This window comes from Parambassis ranga, chromosome 24 (assembly GCF_900634625.1).
Source record: "Parambassis ranga chromosome 24, fParRan2.1, whole genome shotgun sequence".
NCBI lineage: Eukaryota > Metazoa > Chordata > Actinopteri > Ambassidae > Parambassis > Parambassis ranga.
The window spans coordinates 11,129,355-11,148,721 of record NC_041043.1 but is presented as its reverse complement, the minus strand read 5'-3'; the positions used below and the strand labels follow the sequence as shown (position 1 = coordinate 11,148,721).

The 19,367-nt window shown below is 43.0% G+C and overlaps 3 protein-coding genes across 5 annotated transcripts in view; 2 read left to right on the top strand and 1 right to left on the bottom strand.

The window, feature by feature from the left end:
* The first annotated feature begins 604 nt into the window (after positions 1 to 604).
* Positions 605 to 2,716, top strand: thbd (thrombomodulin). The gene has a single exon (XM_028397302.1). The coding sequence runs from the start codon at positions 794 to 796 to the stop codon at positions 2,432 to 2,434; it is 1,641 nt and encodes a 546-aa protein (XP_028253103.1). The 5' UTR covers positions 605 to 793; the 3' UTR covers positions 2,435 to 2,716.
* Positions 2,717 to 5,058: 2,342 nt separating this feature from the next.
* On the top strand, positions 5,059 to 11,096 carry tlr5a (toll-like receptor 5a). 2 transcript variants are annotated; one of them, XM_028397252.1, is made up of 5 exons: positions 5,059 to 5,346; positions 6,118 to 6,174; positions 7,192 to 9,481; positions 9,909 to 9,997; positions 10,502 to 11,096. In XM_028397252.1, exons 2-5 carry the CDS (start codon positions 6,127 to 6,129, stop codon positions 10,742 to 10,744), a joined length of 2,670 nt encoding a protein of 889 aa, XP_028253053.1. In that variant the 5' UTR covers positions 5,059 to 5,346; positions 6,118 to 6,126; the 3' UTR covers positions 10,745 to 11,096. The 2 variants fall into 2 exon arrangements, with proteins under 2 accessions (XP_028253053.1, XP_028253052.1); XM_028397251.1 differs by having other exon boundaries at positions 6,072 to 6,174.
* Positions 11,097 to 13,997: 2,901 nt separating this feature from the next.
* Positions 13,998 to 19,367, bottom strand: part of disp1 (dispatched homolog 1 (Drosophila)) — a 60,693-nt gene continuing 55,323 nt past the window's right edge. For both annotated transcript variants that reach the window (XM_028397713.1, XM_028397714.1), the window contains 5 exons: positions 18,726 to 18,820; positions 18,487 to 18,584; positions 16,784 to 18,373; positions 16,430 to 16,693; positions 13,998 to 16,357 (listed from right to left, as the gene is read on the bottom strand). In XM_028397713.1, the coding sequence (XP_028253514.1) occupies positions 14,552 to 16,357; positions 16,430 to 16,693; positions 16,784 to 18,373; positions 18,487 to 18,584; positions 18,726 to 18,820 (3,853 nt within the window). In that variant the 3' untranslated portion in view covers positions 13,998 to 14,551. The remainder of the gene's footprint in view (positions 16,358 to 16,429; positions 16,694 to 16,783; positions 18,374 to 18,486; positions 18,585 to 18,725; positions 18,821 to 19,367) is intronic.

The following is a 19,367-nucleotide window of genomic DNA, read 5'->3' as shown; positions in this document are numbered from 1 at the left end:
AATGATCATTTTTATTGTGTTGTTTTGGGTTATTGTAACATGTAGACAGCATGCAGTGGATCTGATGAGTTTTCTTTACATTTTTAACACGTGCTTCCATACAGCAATGTATGTTACAGATTTTTACTTAAATTACAGAGTAATCTGGATATATTGAAAAGACACACTATTTTACGCTGCATCCTCAGCAGGGACGATTTGTGGTTGGCATCTTGTATTGCTATCCCTTTTTTGCTACATTTTCTCCTTTCCTCTTAAAATACACATGATGATGAGTCAGAGGTGATCTGCAACAGATAAAGGAAAGGGAAATGGAGCAGGGACATATTAAATATCAGAATGAAAAAGGATTTATATTGTAGTTCATTATTCATTCATTCAAAAAACAAGCTTATACAACTGAAAACTTAAAGCTGGAGGTAAACTAAACTTGCAGTCTGTCCACAGGACTCCACTCTTGATAAGTCTGACATGTTATGAAGGGTGGATGTAGGAGGGGCTACTGCATATAGGGGGGGGGGGTTGGGTAAAAGCCCCCTTGCGTGCGCGCCGCTTCGCTACGTACGTGCGTAAAAAGCCGTGCGTAATTGGGGATGTGGTCCGCTGTGCAGACGTTTGCAGCGGTACAGCAAGCGGAGCAGCAGGCAGTTGAGGAACGACTTCCTTCCTCTGCCGGGATAAGAATATGGAGTTAGGGGGCTATAAATGCGCGCAAAACAGTTCTTCAAACAAACAAGCCTCTAAACTGCTGGATCGCGCCAGATCTTAAAAAGGGCACAGCCGAGGTTCAAACATGAATAATGTTACGGTGTTGTTTGTCGTCTTGATATTCCTGGTGGGAAGAGCCGGCGGCATCAAGCCGAATAGAGGATACTGCTATGGGACTCAGTGCTTCACAGTGTTCAGAGAGCCACTCAATTTCAGTGCTGCGCAAAAGCAATGTAAAGGTCAACATGGCCAGTTGATGACAGTGCGCTCCACCGTGTCACACGATGTTCTTTCTATCTTATTGGAAAACTTTGCGGGGGAATTCTGGATCGGGTTACATCTGCCGACTGGCTGTCCTGACCCTGCTGACAAACTTAGAGGCTTCAAGTGGGTGAATGCAGACAGCGAAAGTGACTTTACCAACTGGTCGCCCAACTTTGACAGCAGCTGCTCTTCTCATCGATGCGTCTCTGTTTCCCAAAAAGACGAGTACAAATGGACCCAGGAACCATGCGAGGAACGTGTGTCCGGGTTTCTTTGCGAATACAAGTTCGATGATGCATGTAAAAGTCTGCCAGTTGCACCGGGTGAGTTTGTCAATTACACGACTCCCATCGGTTTTTTTGGTGGAGAAGATATGCTGTCTTTGCCGCCTGGAAGCACCGCGGTCCGGATGCCCTCTGAAACGAAATTCATCTGCTTCAGCGAGCAGTGGCTGCAGGCGCCTTGGGACTGCGCTGTGAATAAAGGTGGATGTGAATATAAATGCGCAGACGACTACAGTGACACCCCCAGCTGTTACTGCCCACCAGGACAAACCATCAACCCTACAAACAACGTGACATGTGGAGTGGAGGCGGCAGACGACCCATGCCTGACCCTGCACTGCGAGCACGCCTGCCATCGGTACAAAAATTCTTACGCGTGCACGTGTGACCACGGCTTCCAATTAGCGGAGGACGGCAGGTCGTGCGTGGACTTCAACGACTGCACAGATCAGCGGCAGTGTCCCGGGGAAAACTTCAGGTGCGTCAACACGGTCGGTGGGTTTCAGTGCGTCTGCAAGGATGGATACAGGATGAGCGGCGACCTGTGCGTCGACGAGGACGAGTGCGAGTCTGCACCGTGTGAGCATGAGTGCAAAAACACCCCAGGTAGCTACCAGTGCACGTGTTATGATGGCTTTAAGCCGGACCCAGAGTCGCCTGACAGGTGTATACTCTACTGTGGATTTGAGGAATGCCCCGCGGAGTGCGACCCCAACAACAAGTTCGAGTGCTACTGTCCGAAGGGTTATGTATCAGAGGAGAGAGACGGGGGTGATACGTTCTGTTTGGACATCGACGAGTGTGACTTCGGGTACTGTGAGCAGACCTGTAGAAACACTTTCGGCAGCTATGTGTGCTCGTGTTTTCCAGGATTCACACTAGTGTCAGAGTACAAGTGCGTAAAGAGTGAGGACACAGGAGACTCCGGACAGAGCACCACTCCAAAAACCCCCAGCGCATCACCGACTGTGCCACATCCAGGTCCCACGCGGCAGCCGTCAGGGGTGACAACGGGGGGTCTGGTGGGAATAATAGTTTGTACTGTGTTCTTCGTTGTGCTGGTGGTTTTTCTCATCCATTACCTCCTCTTGCGTAAGGGGAAGATGGAGAGCAGCGATGCGCTCAAAGCTGCGGAGAGTGAGGCTCACGGCTTACAGCAGGTGAACGGTGACGGTTAGGAACCAGACAGCCTAAGCACGACGCGTGAATGTACACCTCAAACCGTACAAGCAGAGCTGCAATGAAGGAAGTTAGTGATGTTAGATATGACGATAAACCCACAAGACAGCAGCAATATTGTAAATGTTTTGTCATGTTTTTTAAAAAAGAGGACTCTGTTTTGAAGGACTGATTTCATCTATATGTGCCATGTAATGAGAGTGACGACGACTATGAATGCATTTTTTGAACGTTTCAACTTTTTTATAAAGTCATCAATAAATTATGAAAATGAAAAGCAAGGATATGTCTTGTGTTTGTCTGTGTTGCCCTGTGATGGACTGCTAACCTGTCCAGGGTGTACCGTGCTTCTCTCAGCTGGGATAGGCTCCAGACCCCCTGTGACCCTGCACTGCAGGACAGAGTGGGGTTAAGATGATAGATGGATAAGTCTTGTCTTTTTTTTTCTTCAGTCTCCTGTGGGTTAAACACAGTCTGACTGCGCCATCATGTGGAGAAAAAAGGCGATTTACAGGTGCTACAGTTCATTTAGGAGCCCTTAAGAAATTCCACAGTGAAACTGGAACTGTATACATTACTCATAGCTTGTAGCTGTAGTGTGTGTGTGTGTGGGTGCAGGTTCATGTCACACAGACATTATTTATAATTACAGCCATAACTATTGGAAACGATTAGTAATTGATCTACATTTATCAGCATTTTTCTGTAATAATAAACCAGTTAATAATTAATTTTTGCCTACCTGAACTATAAGTGCATAAAGTTTTTTTAACATGTAACCATGGCAACCCAGCTTTTACCAAGGACTTGTGTGAATTTTAAACACACTGGTAACCTTTTACAGAGACAGTATTATGAAAATATCTTAATTATAATACTATAAATATAAAGAAAAGGTTTATCCTTCACTCAGCTAATATGACAAATGTTTGACATCTGATGAATGAAATCTGCATTATTATTATACATTATATGGCAGTACTGTATTGTAACATCTAAGTGTTGCATGTTAATCAAGTTTTAAGCATTACAAGCTGAAGACAAAGACGCACTCTAGCCTAACTTGTTCCTGGTTTTTCATTGTGAAATATGAGAATATTTATTAAAATTTTAATTAAATATTTTAATTTAACAAACTGTAAAGACACCACAGCATGTAGCAGGTGAAGAAAACAAGAAAGGTATCTCAAATTGTATTTAAACCAAATAAAATAGCAGCAGTACTTCCCACCACAGCACCAAAACTACTAATGTCAAAAGAGAAGCCTGCAGACAGGCAAACTCAGAAGCACAGAGACTTTATTGCAGATCGGAAATGACACAGCAACAAGGCACCATCTGCAAGCAATAACACCTGGGCTGCTCAGGGCCTCTCTCTCATGCACCTGTGCAGAAGCCTTCCCTCACATCGTTTTTACTGTGATTTTCCACCACAAGCCAGTCAGCTGTTTATAATAGGGAAGCAGATATTGCTGCAGTACTTTTAGTTTTCCCAGTTTAATTCTGAATGCGACACAATTGTGTATGTTGTTGTCTTTAACCACAGAAACCCAATGAGCCCATAGTGAAGCTGCAGGGCTATGTTCAAATAGCATATTTTGTCAGTGGTATCCAAAATGTCCAGTAAATACTGAAACAGATGTGGCCAAGACTTTCAAGGTGCAATGTTGGGTCGGTCTTTGCACCAGTTGTTGCATCCTGCATGTACACTACACACTACAGTGTGTGAGTGAAGATGGAACAGAAATGACAGTAAAAAGCAGAAATTGTGATTTAAACCATCAAGCGGCCACATGCAACAGTACTGTTCTTTTTACCATTTTTCACACACATTTACTATTAAAGGTTGTGTTTCAGAGTCACACAACAATGATGTGGGAAAAGAAATGATCTCTTCTGTGAGTCCCTCCTGATCCTACATTTCCCACAGTGCAACTTGACCTCTATCTGTGGTTATCTTTCCAAACTTTTGTAAGTATCCTCCAGAGTCAAATTCTGACCCTTCCCCTGGCCCAACATGGGACCTCTCTATGGTCAAAAATAAAAATATGTACAGTGGTCCACAGTGAGGTCCCATTTGTACAAAGCTTGTCAATGTCCCATAGTTTTGAAGTGTTGAGCATACATAAAGGCCTATTTAGGTTTAAGTTTGTTTTATTAATTTTCATTTGCTTAAGTGATGATTCTAAACCAATGTTGTCCCCCAAAATCATGGTGTAGTCAATGTACAATAGAGTCATTATACTCAAATGTTTATTCTATTTTAAATACATATTTATATTAATAAATTTAAAAAACTAGTAGTACAATTCTACTATATTTGTATTATAATTTTAGTATTTGTATTATATGAACATTTGTGTAGTTTCCATATTATTGGAGGCAGTAATAAGGTTGTTGGTGTTTAATATTTTTAAATTTTTAATTATGGGAAATTTGATTTTTTATTTTTGTTATAGTTTTATATTTCTCTTCCTACACGCCAGTCTCTATTTATTGGATCTGTATTTTAAGTTTTATATAAAAATAATATTAAATAATAGAAAACACATTCTAATTTCAGACACTGGTTGTTTACATACTTTTACTTTGAAAGGTTAATAATATTTCCGCTGCTAACTGACTCGGTCCAGTTTCCAGAGTTGAGCCTTGTACATGAGAAACTTCTGCAGCGCGTGTTCTGAAATTTGGAAAAGTGTCAAGAGGAAGAAGATGTTTGTTCAACTGGGAAATTGCGACATTCCTGCGTGTTGTAAAGCTCGTCAGTCTAAATCAATGGGAGGCACGAACAGGAGCAGACACAGGAGTGCAGGTCTGCGGGGAGGACGCCGCGTTTCAGCGAGTCCACGCACACAACAACAACAACAACAACAGACACCGCGAAGGTTGCGTTCAGGTGTCTCCAGCACAGGTAAGAGTTCTGTCTCTGTAACAAGCAACGTGTTAACACTGTGTGACCGCAGACAGGCTCGGAGGAAAAGTCAGAGGAAAGATTCACATTGTTAAACTGCGTCACTTGTTTCAGGTAATTCGTGACAAATATGTTAAAATAAACATCTACAGTGAACTTTGTAGCTGACTATGAGCGCTAAAAGGCGACAGCTCCAATAAATGCAACCTGTTGTAAAAGCTAACAGATAGCAGCTAATAACAGGGTTCAGGTAAGCTAGCATGCTGATAAATAAACATCTGGAGGGAAAACACGTCACAGAAATGCCCACTGTTTAATACGATACCAATGCTATGCTAACACTGCTAAACCAAAATACCTGGAACATAGTGAGGGAAAGTTATACTGTTATACTAATATAGTTTGTAAGATGAATATAAATCAGATAATTTACTTTAATTGTATGTCAAACAGACAAACGCATCATAGCCTCTGTGTGTAGGCCTATAAATCAAAATTGTCAAATATTTACAGGCATAAACAAATAAAAATCTAAGAGCGTGGCAGCTGCAATCACCAGCTCATAGAGCAAACATGAAGAAATGGAGCTTTTTAATCAAAGCTTTAAGTCTGTGTACTGAACACTGTGACACCGAAGCTGCTTTAGTGAACCATGAACCTGCAGAACAAACATTCTGACAGTTTCCTTTTCTCTCCCTCTAAATCCAAACAATATTTACTGTCAGTGTTACAGTAAAACCTCCAAGGTTTCTTTTCCATGTGGCTTATCAGGCTGGCAGTATGTGGACCCTGATCCTCCGCTTCGTTTGCACCAGTTTGTACCTGCAGGTATGTTTAAAAGATTTATCACTGATTTATCACACTATTTCTTGAAAATGCAACAGTTTAGAAGTTAAATAAATGAAATCTAATCTTAGATTTAGAGTCCTTTGTCACAGAAATTTAATAAACCTTTAATTAGGTTGTTATTCACATTTAAAAAATGTGTTTTTTCCCCACTTTCTTCGTTAGAGTTAGATATCTGGAAAATATGAAGACACTCCTAGCACGCAGCTAGTTTGATTTAGGGTAAGATAGACAAGGCAGCCAGCCAGTCGGGCCCTGTCCAAAGATAACAAGAATCATCTCAACACCTTAACAATTCTCCTTTTAACCCACTGTGTACTTACCACACAGTGTACAGACTCACCTACAGTGTAAACTAAAAGATTATTTTGTCTTAAAGGTTAAAAGTTAACTGCTGGAAATCATTAGCTTAGTTTAAGGTAATGTTCGGGTGTACTTAAATTACTACTTACTAATAGCTATGAAAAGGTAATGTTGTATTTAAGGGTGTAATAAAATATCAGGACACAAAATCATGTTCTGAAGACGTTTAGAGTATTCTAGTATATATTTCCTATATAAAGTAGTTGTAGTATTCCATATTACAGCAAGACCCGGTCAGCAAAGTAACGAGAAAAATTCAAATTACTTTTAGCAGGAAGGTCAGTTAGTATGGAAAGTGAAGAAACCATAAATTGGATTGTAATCGGGACGCCTCAGAACAGGAAGTCTTTGAGTTCCTTCCCCTGCAGAGCAGAAGTGAGAGCCACCCTCTGTCCTTTCTAGGGTTCAAGACCCATCTCAGTGTAAAGTGTGAGGAGAAAACATCACATGACCTAAATCCAACTGAGGTGGTGTGAATGAAGTCATGTCTAAACTGTTAAATATTTTGATTTGATTGAACATTTTTACAGTTTCTGTTTTTTTTACATTCTACATTTGTGATTTTATTTCGTAACTTTGAAAAAGAGTGATATAAAGAAGTGTGAGACGCAACCACTGTAACCTTCCTTCCCACAGGTTGCCACATGTCAGCCATCATGCATTTTGAATGGACAAGTAGCTTACTGCAGCTCACAGAAGCTCGACTGGATTCCTGTGTTACCCCCCAACATCACCCACCTTTTCCTGGACAATAACCGCATCAGTGAGATCAACAGCACCTCGCTCAGAGACTATGAGGAGCTGCAGAGGTTAGATCTTGGAATGCAGAACGTAAAGCTCATCATACGAGACAACGCTTTCATCAGGCAGAGCAAACTGACAGAGTTAATCCTGGGCCTGAATGTAGACCTCACACTGGAGCCCAGAGCATTTCTAGGACTGTTCAACTTAAAATACCTGTTTTTGGATCATTGCAGTTTGACAGAATCGATTCTGTCAGAAAACTATCTGGAGCCACTTTTGTCTTTAGAGGGTCTGAACCTCTTTGGTAACCAAATAGCGAGGCTGCGGCCTGCGCTGTTTTTTCCGCAACTCACAAAGTTCACGCAGCTGAATCTCAAACTCAATCAAATTGAAAGATTATGTGAAGATGATCTCGTTGCCTTCAGAGGGAAGTATTTCACATTCCTGAACTTGGATTCCAACAGGTTCTACAAAACATACGGTGAAGGATTCGACTGGGAAAGCTGTGGGAACCCTTTCAGAGGGATGGCCTTCGAAACTCTTGACTTATCCAGCCAGGGGTTAAACTTAGACACAACAAAACGCTTTTTTAAAGCAATTGAGGGGACGCCGATTGCTCATCTTATATACAGTGGACACACTGGACAAGGGTTTGCATTTGAGAACCTACGTGATCCAGATGAGAGCACATTTGAAGGCCTTAGGAACAGTGCAGTCAACATACTAGATCTGTCTAAAAGCCGCATATTTGCTTTGCAAAGGTCTGTTTTCAGTCCTCTAAAAGACACGATAATTATTGATATTTCCCAAAACAAAATTAACCAGATACACAGAAACGCCTTCGATGGTCTTGAGGGGAATTTACGAATGCTAAACCTCTCCTCCAACCTCCTGGGAGAGATATATGCGTACACTTTCAACAACCTCACAGAACTCAGGGTGTTGGATTTGTCTTACAACCACATCGGTGTGTTAGGACCTGCAGCATTCAGCCATCTGCCCAGATTACGGGCTTTGTATCTGTCAGGAAACTCGCTGAGAAAACTGGATTTTCCTGCATCATTACCAAACTTAGAATTGCTCCTTTTGGCGGACAATAAGTTGAATTCACTTAACAATATCGATAACTTTGCCATGAACAGTACCCACATTGACATTTCATCTAACAGATTATCCAACATGGAAGACGTGTATTTCATTTTAATTCATTTCAAGCGTCTCCAGAATCTGTTCTATGGCAGCAACTTCATCAAGTGGTGCACACTAAATCAGGGCAACGCAGTATCTTATAATAATAGTTTGCAAGTGCTGGATCTTCACGACAGTTCCCTGCAGATACTGTGGGCACGGGGGGACTGCCTTGACCTGTTTGATGGTCTGAACAATCTGCTTGGTTTAAATATTAGCCTCAATTCACTCACAACCTTCCCACCAGGGATTTTCAAAGGCCTCACTTCCATCTTAGAAATCGACCTCTCGTCTAACGCCTTGACCTTTCTGCAGGCAGATGTCCTTCCAGCCAGCCTGGTACGCCTTGACCTCTCTAACAACTTCCTAGCCTCCCCCGATCCCATGACTTTTCAGTCACTCATCTTCCTCAGCCTGTCAGGAAATCGCTTCCACTGTGATTGCACTCTAGAGAGCTTCTTGAGGTGGCTTATTACAACCAATGTGACCTTCCTGAGTCCAGTCGCAGACTTAAGATGCGAGTTTCCAGCTGCTGTCCATGATCTTCCTCTGCTGAATTATTCCACCATCGTCACACCATGTGAGGAAGACAACGAAGAGGCTGTCCAACATCTAAAGCTTGCTCTCTTCATCTTCTCTGCATCCCTCGTCATTAGTGTCATCCTCAGTGGGATTATTTACACCCGTTTCAGAGGGCAAATATTTGTCATCTACAAAAAGATCGTTAAGAGGGTTCTTGAGGGCCCAAAGCCTCTGCCTCCTGAGAACGAGACACAGTACGATGCCTTCCTTTGCTTTAGTGAACGTGACTATGAGTGGGTGGAGGCTGCTTTGCTGAAAAAGCTGGATAACCAGTTTTCAGAGGAGAACATGTTCAACTGTTGCTTCGAAGCCAGAGATTTCCTGCCAGGGGAGGATCACCTTTCAAACATCCACGGGGCCATCTTGTCCAGCAGGAAGACAGTGTGCATCATCTCCAAGGCCTTCCTCAAAGGTACAGTTTATCACTCCATGAGATAGCACAGTGAAATGTGAAGCTACACATTCACTGGTTACTTTAGCTTAGCTTAAAGACTGGAAATGGAAGAAACAGCTAGCCTGGACTGTAGTTTTTATAGCTCATCTGGTAAATCTGTACAATATAATGTAAAGTCTATAAAAATGCCAGAATATTTCTTTTCCAGGTGTGCTGATTTCCTGTCTTCTCTTCTGTTAGGCAGCTAGCAGATCACAGTGAGGAATTCACAACCACAACGCTTTGCTTTTACATGTTGGATCAAGGTTTAGGCTTTAGGCAGATTGTTATCTTTGGACAGAGTCTGGGTTGCAGCACTCAAATATGGGGAGCACTCTTGTTGTCAAGTAATAATGCGTGATAAGGTCAAATTAAGCAAGACTAACAAAGCTGTGTGTCTTTATAGATGGCTGGTGCTTGGAGGCCTTCACTTTAGCACAGGGGCAGATGCTGGAGAAGCTGAAAAACGTCTTGATTATGCTGGTAGTAGGGAAGGTAGGTATCATTATTCCCTCTCACTATGGTTAGAAACAAAAGCACACACTAAATACACACTGTGTTAGATATCCACTGCAAAACAAGCATCCTTAGAGTCAGTTTGTTATTGTGTGTCCTACCTGACAAATCTCCACTCAGTTCAGTGTTCACTCAGCTTGTTCACCTCCAACTCCTCCACTGCTATGTGGAGATTTTTCTTATAATATTTCCTGGTAAAGATAAAAAAAGAGTTTCAGATTGAAAAGGGAAAACAAGCAGAAAGATTCTGGGTTTGCTGCCTTTCAGTAGAACTATATAAATACAACTGCTTAATAATCATATCCAAGTTAAAAAAGCATACCAAACTTTGTAGAGAATACTTTGCACTCAAACATCATCAAATAAAGGTTGTGTACCTTCCATACTTCTACCAGTAGAGGTCAATGTTCTTACAGATGTTAATATAGTCAAGTTTCATTTGATCAAACTTTATTTCTGAATTGTGTTGTAAAACTTTCACAGGTGGCTCACTACCAGCTAATGAAGTGCAACGCAATCAGAGCATTTGTCCAAAAGAGAGAGTACCTCACCTGGCCGGAGGACCCTCAGGACCTGGACTGGTTTTATGAACGACTCACCTCACAGATACTCAAAGACACCAAGGTGAAAAAAATGGAGGACAACCCTGAGCCTGTTGAGCCTGACCCTCAACCCATCAAAGAGGGTGGGATCCAGCTGGAGAATATCAGAGCGATTGCTATGTAAAATACAAAGTACCTTAATGTTAAAAGAAACAGAGGTTAAATAGCGTTAAATAGTCAAACGTTTCCTTACAGAATGTACATACACTTGGGAGTAAAAAGGTTTTTACAGTCCAGAACAAACATTAAAGCAAAAGTTGTTCTGGAATGATGTGCATTGGACAGATGAAGCAAACTGCAGACAAGTTTGGTAAAGCAACTGTTATATCAATCTTGTTTATACTTACCAGAATCAGAAATGTGTTTATTGCCATGTAAGTGAAGGGGATTCACATCAATAGGAATTTGCCTTAATGATTGGTGCAAACATAAAATGTATGATAATTAACATGAAATATACCTGCATTCCAAATTGACCAACTTGTACCTATGTTTTATTTTTTGCTGTAAATAATGTATATGTATATATATATATATAATGTAAATAATGTTTATACTGTTTATTTACCGTTAGGGGTATATTTTTAGTATGCTTGAGTGCCTGTATGTTGCTGCTGCAATAGCGAAATTTCCCAATTTGGGATAAATAGTATAAAAGTATTTCTATTCTATAAAACAATGACTTGTACAAGAAATATTATATTATATAATATTATATATATAATATTTTTTTGTAAATTACAGTTGAAGTGTAACCTTGGAGTTATTTACCATTTGCACCACTAGATGGCGAGAGTCGCCCGTGTCTTGTTCCTCCTGTCAGTCCTGAGCGGTCATTGAAAGCTACACTGTTAATCAGGGAGGCTTTCAACACATCAGGACTGCCTATAGTTGCAGTGCTTGTGTCACATAATGGCATGTCAGCAACAGCTGTGGCTAACATCATCTCTGTGAGCAGTTGTTGGACAGTCAGGTCCGTTGAGGGGTCAGACGGTTTTTCCTTTCATTCGAGCTGTGTGACTGAAAACAGGAAGCCACCGGGCAGAGGAAAGCTTCCGTCCTGCTGGCCTCGACCGGCTGCATCCTCCTGGACTTTATGAGCCAGCTGTTCTCAGCATTACAGCCCAACTGCAGGCTCCTGCTGCTTATACACTGTGGACAGTCCATTAATCTGAACACTGTGCAACATTAACATCTGTCCGGCCTGCTTTTATTGTGCAGTTGTTTATATTTTCTGGGATTTTTATGCCAATGTTGACCTTGTGCCTAAATGAACGGGCAGTATGTGAAACATGAAGGTCACACAATGTAACTTTTAACCACTTTAGTTCACAGAGTTTACTATTGTTTTAAATAACGAGCCACCGTGTACAATGTAGTGCCATCTAGTGGTTAAGTTGGAGATTTTTTTTTCAATTATCAAATTCAAATTTACTTAGTGAGTTTTGTGAATGACCCAAACAAACAGATGCTGAAAAGAAAGAAAACCTGTTCCGCTTCTATAAATCTGGACCCGACCAGTGGCTCCACCAAAATCTAATTTGAAAAGTGGAAGCAAATGTTTACCTTGTAAACAAGCTCTCCAGCTCTGCGGGCTCTTCACAGTTATTTCAGGCCTGCAGATTATACTTAGAACAGACACACATGCTTCTGAGATTCTCTCTCTCTCACAGGGAAATGTAATAAACCCTGCCCCACGGCCATGGCTAATATTTGACCTCTGTTTAAGCAAATATAATTACAGGGATGCTCACGCAAGCCTGAGGAGGGATCCTCAGAGGGAAGTGGACTCATCTTCACTACACTGATTGAGCCAAAGAGGAGAAGAAAGAGGGGGTGGGGGATCAGAGGGCTGAGGGGAACACAAACTCAGCTGTATGAGCCAAAGTAACTTTTTTCCTTTGACACAGAAGCATCAAGTGCTTCCAGTGTGTGTGGTTTACTTATATAATGTGTTTTTATTGGGCCCTGTTTGCATATGCAAGTTTGTTTTGGGGTTGAGGGGGTGTGACAGGGATGAGAGTGAAAAACAAGCAAGAGCACAGTGGTACTTTTCCCCCCATTACTGACAGCGTTTGTGCATCATTCTTCCATTAATAGAAGCGAAGGCTGTGATGAGTCAATCAGGTTTCCAACCACAGGGTGAAAAGTGTCTCATGCAAAAGAAAACAACTTAAAGTGGCCCAATAATGAAAAAGGAGCATCTCAGAAGAAATGATTGAAGGTCTGAGGAGGACTATCCAAGAGCCAAATCCGAATTGGACTTTGTTACTGAGTGTGACTTGAGCATAAACTTACCAGCCCCCACATTCTACACTGGAGGACGAAAACGGAGCAGAAAGCTGATCGGAGAGGACGACTGCTGCTTCTTTTCCCCAATGAGCTCTGAAGAAACAGGTGTTTTCTCCACTTGGCTGGATTTAGTAGCAGAAAGAAAGTGGGTTAGTTTTTCCTTAAAGAGGGATATTCTGTCTGTGACAGCTGTCCTCTTTAAGACATGGCGCTCAATCAGGGACAGTTTTGACTTCCAGCGCGGAAATCACTGCAGCTGCAGAAGGAAGCTAGACTAGTGTGAATAAAACATGCAACAAGCTGTGAAGATAAAACTGATAAATTATCACATTAAGTCAATATAACATGAATTTTTTTCAGTTACAGAGCAACATTAGCAATTGTTTGGGGTTGATTTCAATCTCTCAGTCTGTGCTCCTTTAATATTCTCACAAGCAAACATACAAACCGCAGCCATAAATAGGTCCTATTCAAAGACAAAACAGTCAGCAGATTCTGTTCCAATGCTTCCCTGGCCCCATTACAAAAGAATAACTCATTCAAAATATATATTTGTTAGACGAGCAAAACCACTGCTGATGGCAGCCGGGTTTGTGTTCTCAGAGCTTTGTGCCAGAGCGTTGTCTCCCTGTAATTAAAGCCGTCTGCCTCAGCAGGCCTGCAAGCACACAGCACAAGGTTCAAAAACTTGTAATGATGCAATGTAATGAACCTCATAACATAAAAGATGCATTTTTTTCGATTTATCTATTAACCTAAAATGATTTTATGATCAAGATTTTATCTACACATCTAATTCCAGACATTTTTCTTAGTATAAATGCTGCCAAACTGTACCCTTGAGAAAACGAGATCTCTATCAGATCTAGTGATAAAACCTGATCGTGGCGTAAATCAAGTCTACACGAGCAGGCAGCCCAGCCCAGTTTAAATCCAGGCAATGACCTCAGGCCGTATGTAACAGATAGCGGCAAAGGCGCCAGCAGTTATGAGACAATGAAACAGGTGTACATGTTACAATTTCAGATACACTCCTGAATCTGTTTTGTGTGTGTGTGTATACATACACAATAGTAGCAGGACAATAGCCGTAAAAAAAGACATTTTAATCATACAGTACATCTTTTATCTGAGACATGTGGCAACTTGAACACAAGAGCAACACAGAGTTTATTACTAGCTTCCACAAATACAAAAAAAAGTGACGGGCAACGTTTTTTTTAATGAGCTTGTAAAATGTGGCATATTGTTTGGCTTGCTGTGATCACAACACATACTGATAATTACACACAATATCACAATATAGACACTGCACGACTTTATGTTGGTGCAAATGGCTGCTGTGTAGTTTAAGTTAGCAAAATTTCATGAGGGTGTCTTTGTGAAAAGGATATTCATGTCTGACAATGATGTATCAACAGTGTGTGTGTTTCAATTTAAAAAAAAAAATCTGTGTGAAGATCTGGTGAATATAATATGAAAACTGTAAACAGAATATATTTAGTGGGTCACACTGAGGCACTTGGTCGACACATACATCCCACACCTTGTACGATTGCACAGAGACATTGTGTGTGTGTGTCACGTTGTTTTGGCTGTTTGTTCTGGATCGAGTTTTTAATAAAATATCTATTTATTGTCAACATAAGCTTTCAGAAGAAGGATTAGTGTTTATTGCGATAGGAGGCACGCTGGCTTCACTTTTTGGCACGCTAAAGTCCGAAGCTGAATTGCACTTCACTTTCAACGTCCTGTTAAAACAGTAGAGTTTCTTTGGAGATGCGGAGGATGCCCGCTCTCTTTTTGAGTTCTGCTTGCACTTCTTGACACTTTCCTCCCGTGTGACGGGAATACTTTCGAGCTTCTCCTGGTTGCCAGGGATTTTACAACAAGCATCCATATGCGTTGTTGTTTCTGTGGTTGTGGCGGATACATGGTTATCACCACAACAGTGTTCACTGTCCCTCACTCTCTGTGTTTCATGAGTGGGTGTATGTGGTGGGGGGCACTGTGTGTGAGGTTGTGTCTGGGTGTGGGTGCTGATATTGAGGCTACTGTCAGGACTCAATTCTTGTCTTTGAATGTCTTCTCCCACAGACTCTGAGCCAGGTCCTGGGGCTAGGCCTGTGTCCTGGTTTGAAGCTGGGGTCATGGATTTCTGTTCTCTAACTGAACCGGCCTGCAGGTTTGCCGTGTGGACACAGTACTTCCTGAGATGGCAGGTGTGGGCAGGTCCCTGCCTAGGGTTCACAACTCGTCCCTGGGAGCAGTGATGGAAATGGGTGATGGGACAGTGGACATAGTGCATACGGCACTCCATGTGTGTGTAAACTTGATCCAGGTTTGAGGTTAAAAGGGCTGTGTTTTGTTTATTTGCAGTGTTTCCTGAGAGGGGGAAAAGCTGAGGGGTGGGAGGACAGGACAGAGAGTCCTGGGGGGGCTGAGTGCAAGAGTGGGGGGTCCACTGCTGCAGCAGGTGAGGCGGAGGATCTCCACATGAGCAGTTAGTGTTCTGAGAGTACTGGCACCTGGATGGTGTGCTCAGTGTTGCTACAAGCCCATTCTCTGGGCCGCTTCTGCCACCATCTGTGCTCTTATAGTGGATGTGTGAAAAGGGGGCTGTGTGGTGGTGAGGGGGGATTCCATTATAAAGCTGAGTACACACCTCAGGCTCTTCTCGTGGTTTGTCTTCAGCCTTCTGACTGGAGGCCAGTGGCTCCAGCTCATAATGCTCCACCTCCCCGTCCTTGCCATCCAGCTGGTATTTCCCCAGACCAGAGCTCTTCCCCTGAGGTGGAGGGCTGGTGGATGAGCCCTCATTGAAGGCCTGACACTGAAGCTTTTTGGGCAGGGGTATCTGACCACAGGTGCCCTGTGGCCCCAGGCAGCGGCACATGCACTGAAAGAAGAAGGTGGCAAAAGCCCAGCTAATGCACATGATCAACATCATGAATGTGCCCAGCTGGGTGTAGGCTAGCACAGTGGAGGGCATCATCATTGCACCAGCAACAAAGGTGGTCAGTGCTGCCATGGCAATAGCAGAGCCCATCCGACTGAGGGAAAATATCACCTTCCCCTCGCGGTCGGGCTCTGGAGCCAGACGGTAGGCCACGCCATAGTGAACTGCGAAGTCCACTGACAGTCCAACAGCAACAGAAATGGTAACAGACTCCAAGACATTTAGCTCCCAGCCCAGAAGCACTAGGGAGCCAACTGTGACAAATATGGTCCCAGCAATTGACAGTATGGCGTACAGGCTGATGATGACATTCCAAGTGGTCAATAACATGACGCTGAAAGCCACAGCCACTGACAACGCCATTGCAACCAGAGTGCCATCTGACAGACTGTCCTGGAGGTCATAGAACTCCAGGTTGCTGATGAACCAGCCATGGCTGAGCCCTGCAGGGGCGTAACGCAGCTCCTCCGTGATCCAGGCATCCACCTAAAACAGCAATTAAAAAGTCAGAAACAATCATTTTCTATAGGTACAAGTGTGCAATGAGACAGGCCCTACCTCACGATAGAACTGGTACATCTTCTCATAAGCCAGTGTAAAGAGGTAGGTGCTCTGGAACTCTAAAACAATGGCTCTGATGGTGTCATTGATGTCAAATCGAGGTCCGGGGGTCTTGCTGTCCAGGTGGTAGTTAGTACTCCGATCCAGCTCCATAATGGCTCTCTTGATGCACAACTCAAAGACATCCTGCTTGTAAGGGAAGGTTGACTGACTGCAGCAGGGGTAGACAGAAGCCTCTTCACAGTCCTGGTTCTCCATCCACTGTTAAAAGCAGAAAGGCAATGCTGATTCTGTCAGGTAACACTCAAAGGTAAAGTCTGTTCTGTACATTAGTTCACATGCAGTACTGACCTGTTTGAATGTCTCAATAAAGCAGCTGGTGAAGTCCTGCTCCTCTGACTGAAAGACAAAGCTCTGGTTCCTCAGCTTCTGGCAGAAGTTGAGGATCCACAGCTGAGAAGCAGGACTGGCAATATTGAAGCTGCTATCCAGCATTAGCTTTCCCTTGTTCTTGGGGTTCAGAGGGTCTCCGTTATCCTCAGGGGTCACCCCCCAGATGATAGTGATAGGCATGTGGAGATCCTCACCATGGTGAACTCTCTCGAACATAAAAAGTTTTTTGTACTCTGCGTCGTAACGCTCGAAAGGGTGAGAGGCGCGGAACACCTGGAACTCAGCAAGCTCGAGTGAGGGCAGCTTCATCTTTGGGTTTACACAGACTACGTAGGCCCCGCCAACTGTGATGGCGAGGAACCAGAAAAGCCAGAGGTAGCGTAGTTTGATGACGATGCATGGCAGCACCTTCTCAAAGAAGATCCTGGATGCTTCCGAGACGGTAAACAGACATTTGCTGGCCTTCTGGCAAAGACCAGCCCAAAACATCTGCGTGCAGTAACCTCTCTGCTGGTGTGGAGGCTTGGAGCAGGGGAACGTGTTCGGCAGGTAGCGTTCATGTAGCACCACCACAGCGGGCAGCCACGTCACCATTAGGATATAGTTGACCAAAATGGCAGTACCAGCATAGACACCAAAGCAGCGTATAGCGGTGATGTTACTGACATAGTTGGCATAAAAAGCAGCAGCAGTGGTAAAGCTAGTGACAAACATGGAGAGGGCGGCATGTTGCAGGGTCACACTGACCGTCTCTGCCAAATCTGCATGGGGCTTATCAAACTTGGTGTGGTTCCACACATCGCAGAGCACAAAAGCGTCATCTGCACCAATGCCCACCAGGATGATGAGTGCTGTGAGGTTCATGAAGGGGAAGAACTCAAAGTTGAAGACCATACGGTAAAGAAAGTAGGACACAATTAGTGAGCTGATGATGGCTATTATTGTCATTAGAGTGATGAAAACTGAGCGTGTGTACACACACATGACCAGCAGGACAATTACTATGGCAATGGCAGGGTACACCGTGTCAGTAAGGAGGTAGTCCTGAAAGAGGTCGTGTTTGATTCCAAACTCAATCCCTGTCACTGTTGTGATGCCATCTGAGGCGTTCCAGTTCTCAAAATTGTCCAAGTAAATGTTCATCATAGATTCCCCTTTCTCTGTGGGAGAGAACAGCATGCTGTACTTGAGCACAGGTGGAGGATACTCGAGGCTTTTGGGACTGAGGAAGTCTTTGTCCACTAGGAAGTGGAGGATCTGATAGACAGCATTGTACTTGGTGCACTTCCGAGGCACACTGGCACACTTCAGCTGGTCCTTTCGTCGCAGGGCCATGTCCCAGCAGTCGGGTCCCAGTGTGCCGTTATGGTAGTACTTGGCACATGAGCGCAGGATCTTGAGTGTGTGCGATACATCGCGTTCTGTGATCTTCTGGCAAGACGATCTGTTAGTGAGGACTGCAATGTAGTTACCAAGTGTCCAACTGGGGCAACAGGAGGCGTCGTTGGTGCGCTGACAAAGACTCCAGTAGTCACGGTGTGAACGTACCTGCAGACAGACAAACAGTGTAATAAATACACAAAAAGCAGAATAATGAAAACAAGAGTCCATGCTTGTCAGTGTTGACCACCAGACAGGACTATGCTGTGCTGTATACATACTCTTGTGTTGTCCAGATTGCACATGGATTTAATGGCCTGAATGCTCCATAGGTTCTTCCCTTCAGCTGATGAGAACACCAGTCGAGAGTAACTGTCACCTGCATACAGAAAGTGTTTGATTACTCCAGAAAAAAACACCTAAAGGTGAGTCTGCATTCCAAGATTTCCACAAGGTTGTGGGGGTTGTATAGAATTTGTTTTATGCATCATCTGGTTTGCTGAATTCTTTGTAATCCTACCTGGAACATCACAGAAGAACTCTTTACTGAAATCCCACTCAGCTTGCCGTTTGTCTCTGTCAAAGTGGTCTTCAGGCCACCTGGGTTCCTGATGACTAGAAAAGGATAGGCACAGTTTGTTAGACAAAAAGGCCTGACATAATATAAATTATAAATACTCTAACAAAATTATTAGTGTTTAATTAAAGGAAAACAATCATATTCCCACTTAAGGTTGGTGGAACATTTGTAGCAAAAAACTACACATTCCTTTGATATAACCAATAATATCCTTACACAAAAGCTGTCACTTTATCTAAATCCATATATTGATGTTAGCACATCTATCACATCTGTAGTGTGATGAGGTGGATCCAACCTCGAGATGGGAAGGTTAGTAGTAGGAGCAAAAATATACCATTCATACAAAACGTACACATTTAAATAGCCATCAATATATGTCCATAATGAGCTAGAAATATAATTTATTTCTACTGCTATTGATATATTACTACTATCGGTACCCTCACAGTACAGATAAGGACAGTCAAGTATAATTTTTATAAATCATCAAACCGAGAACAGAGATGCTGCTGTGTCATAGGCTGAGCTGTCAGCATGACATAAAATGAAGGAAGCAGATCTGAAGTAATGAAATAAGTA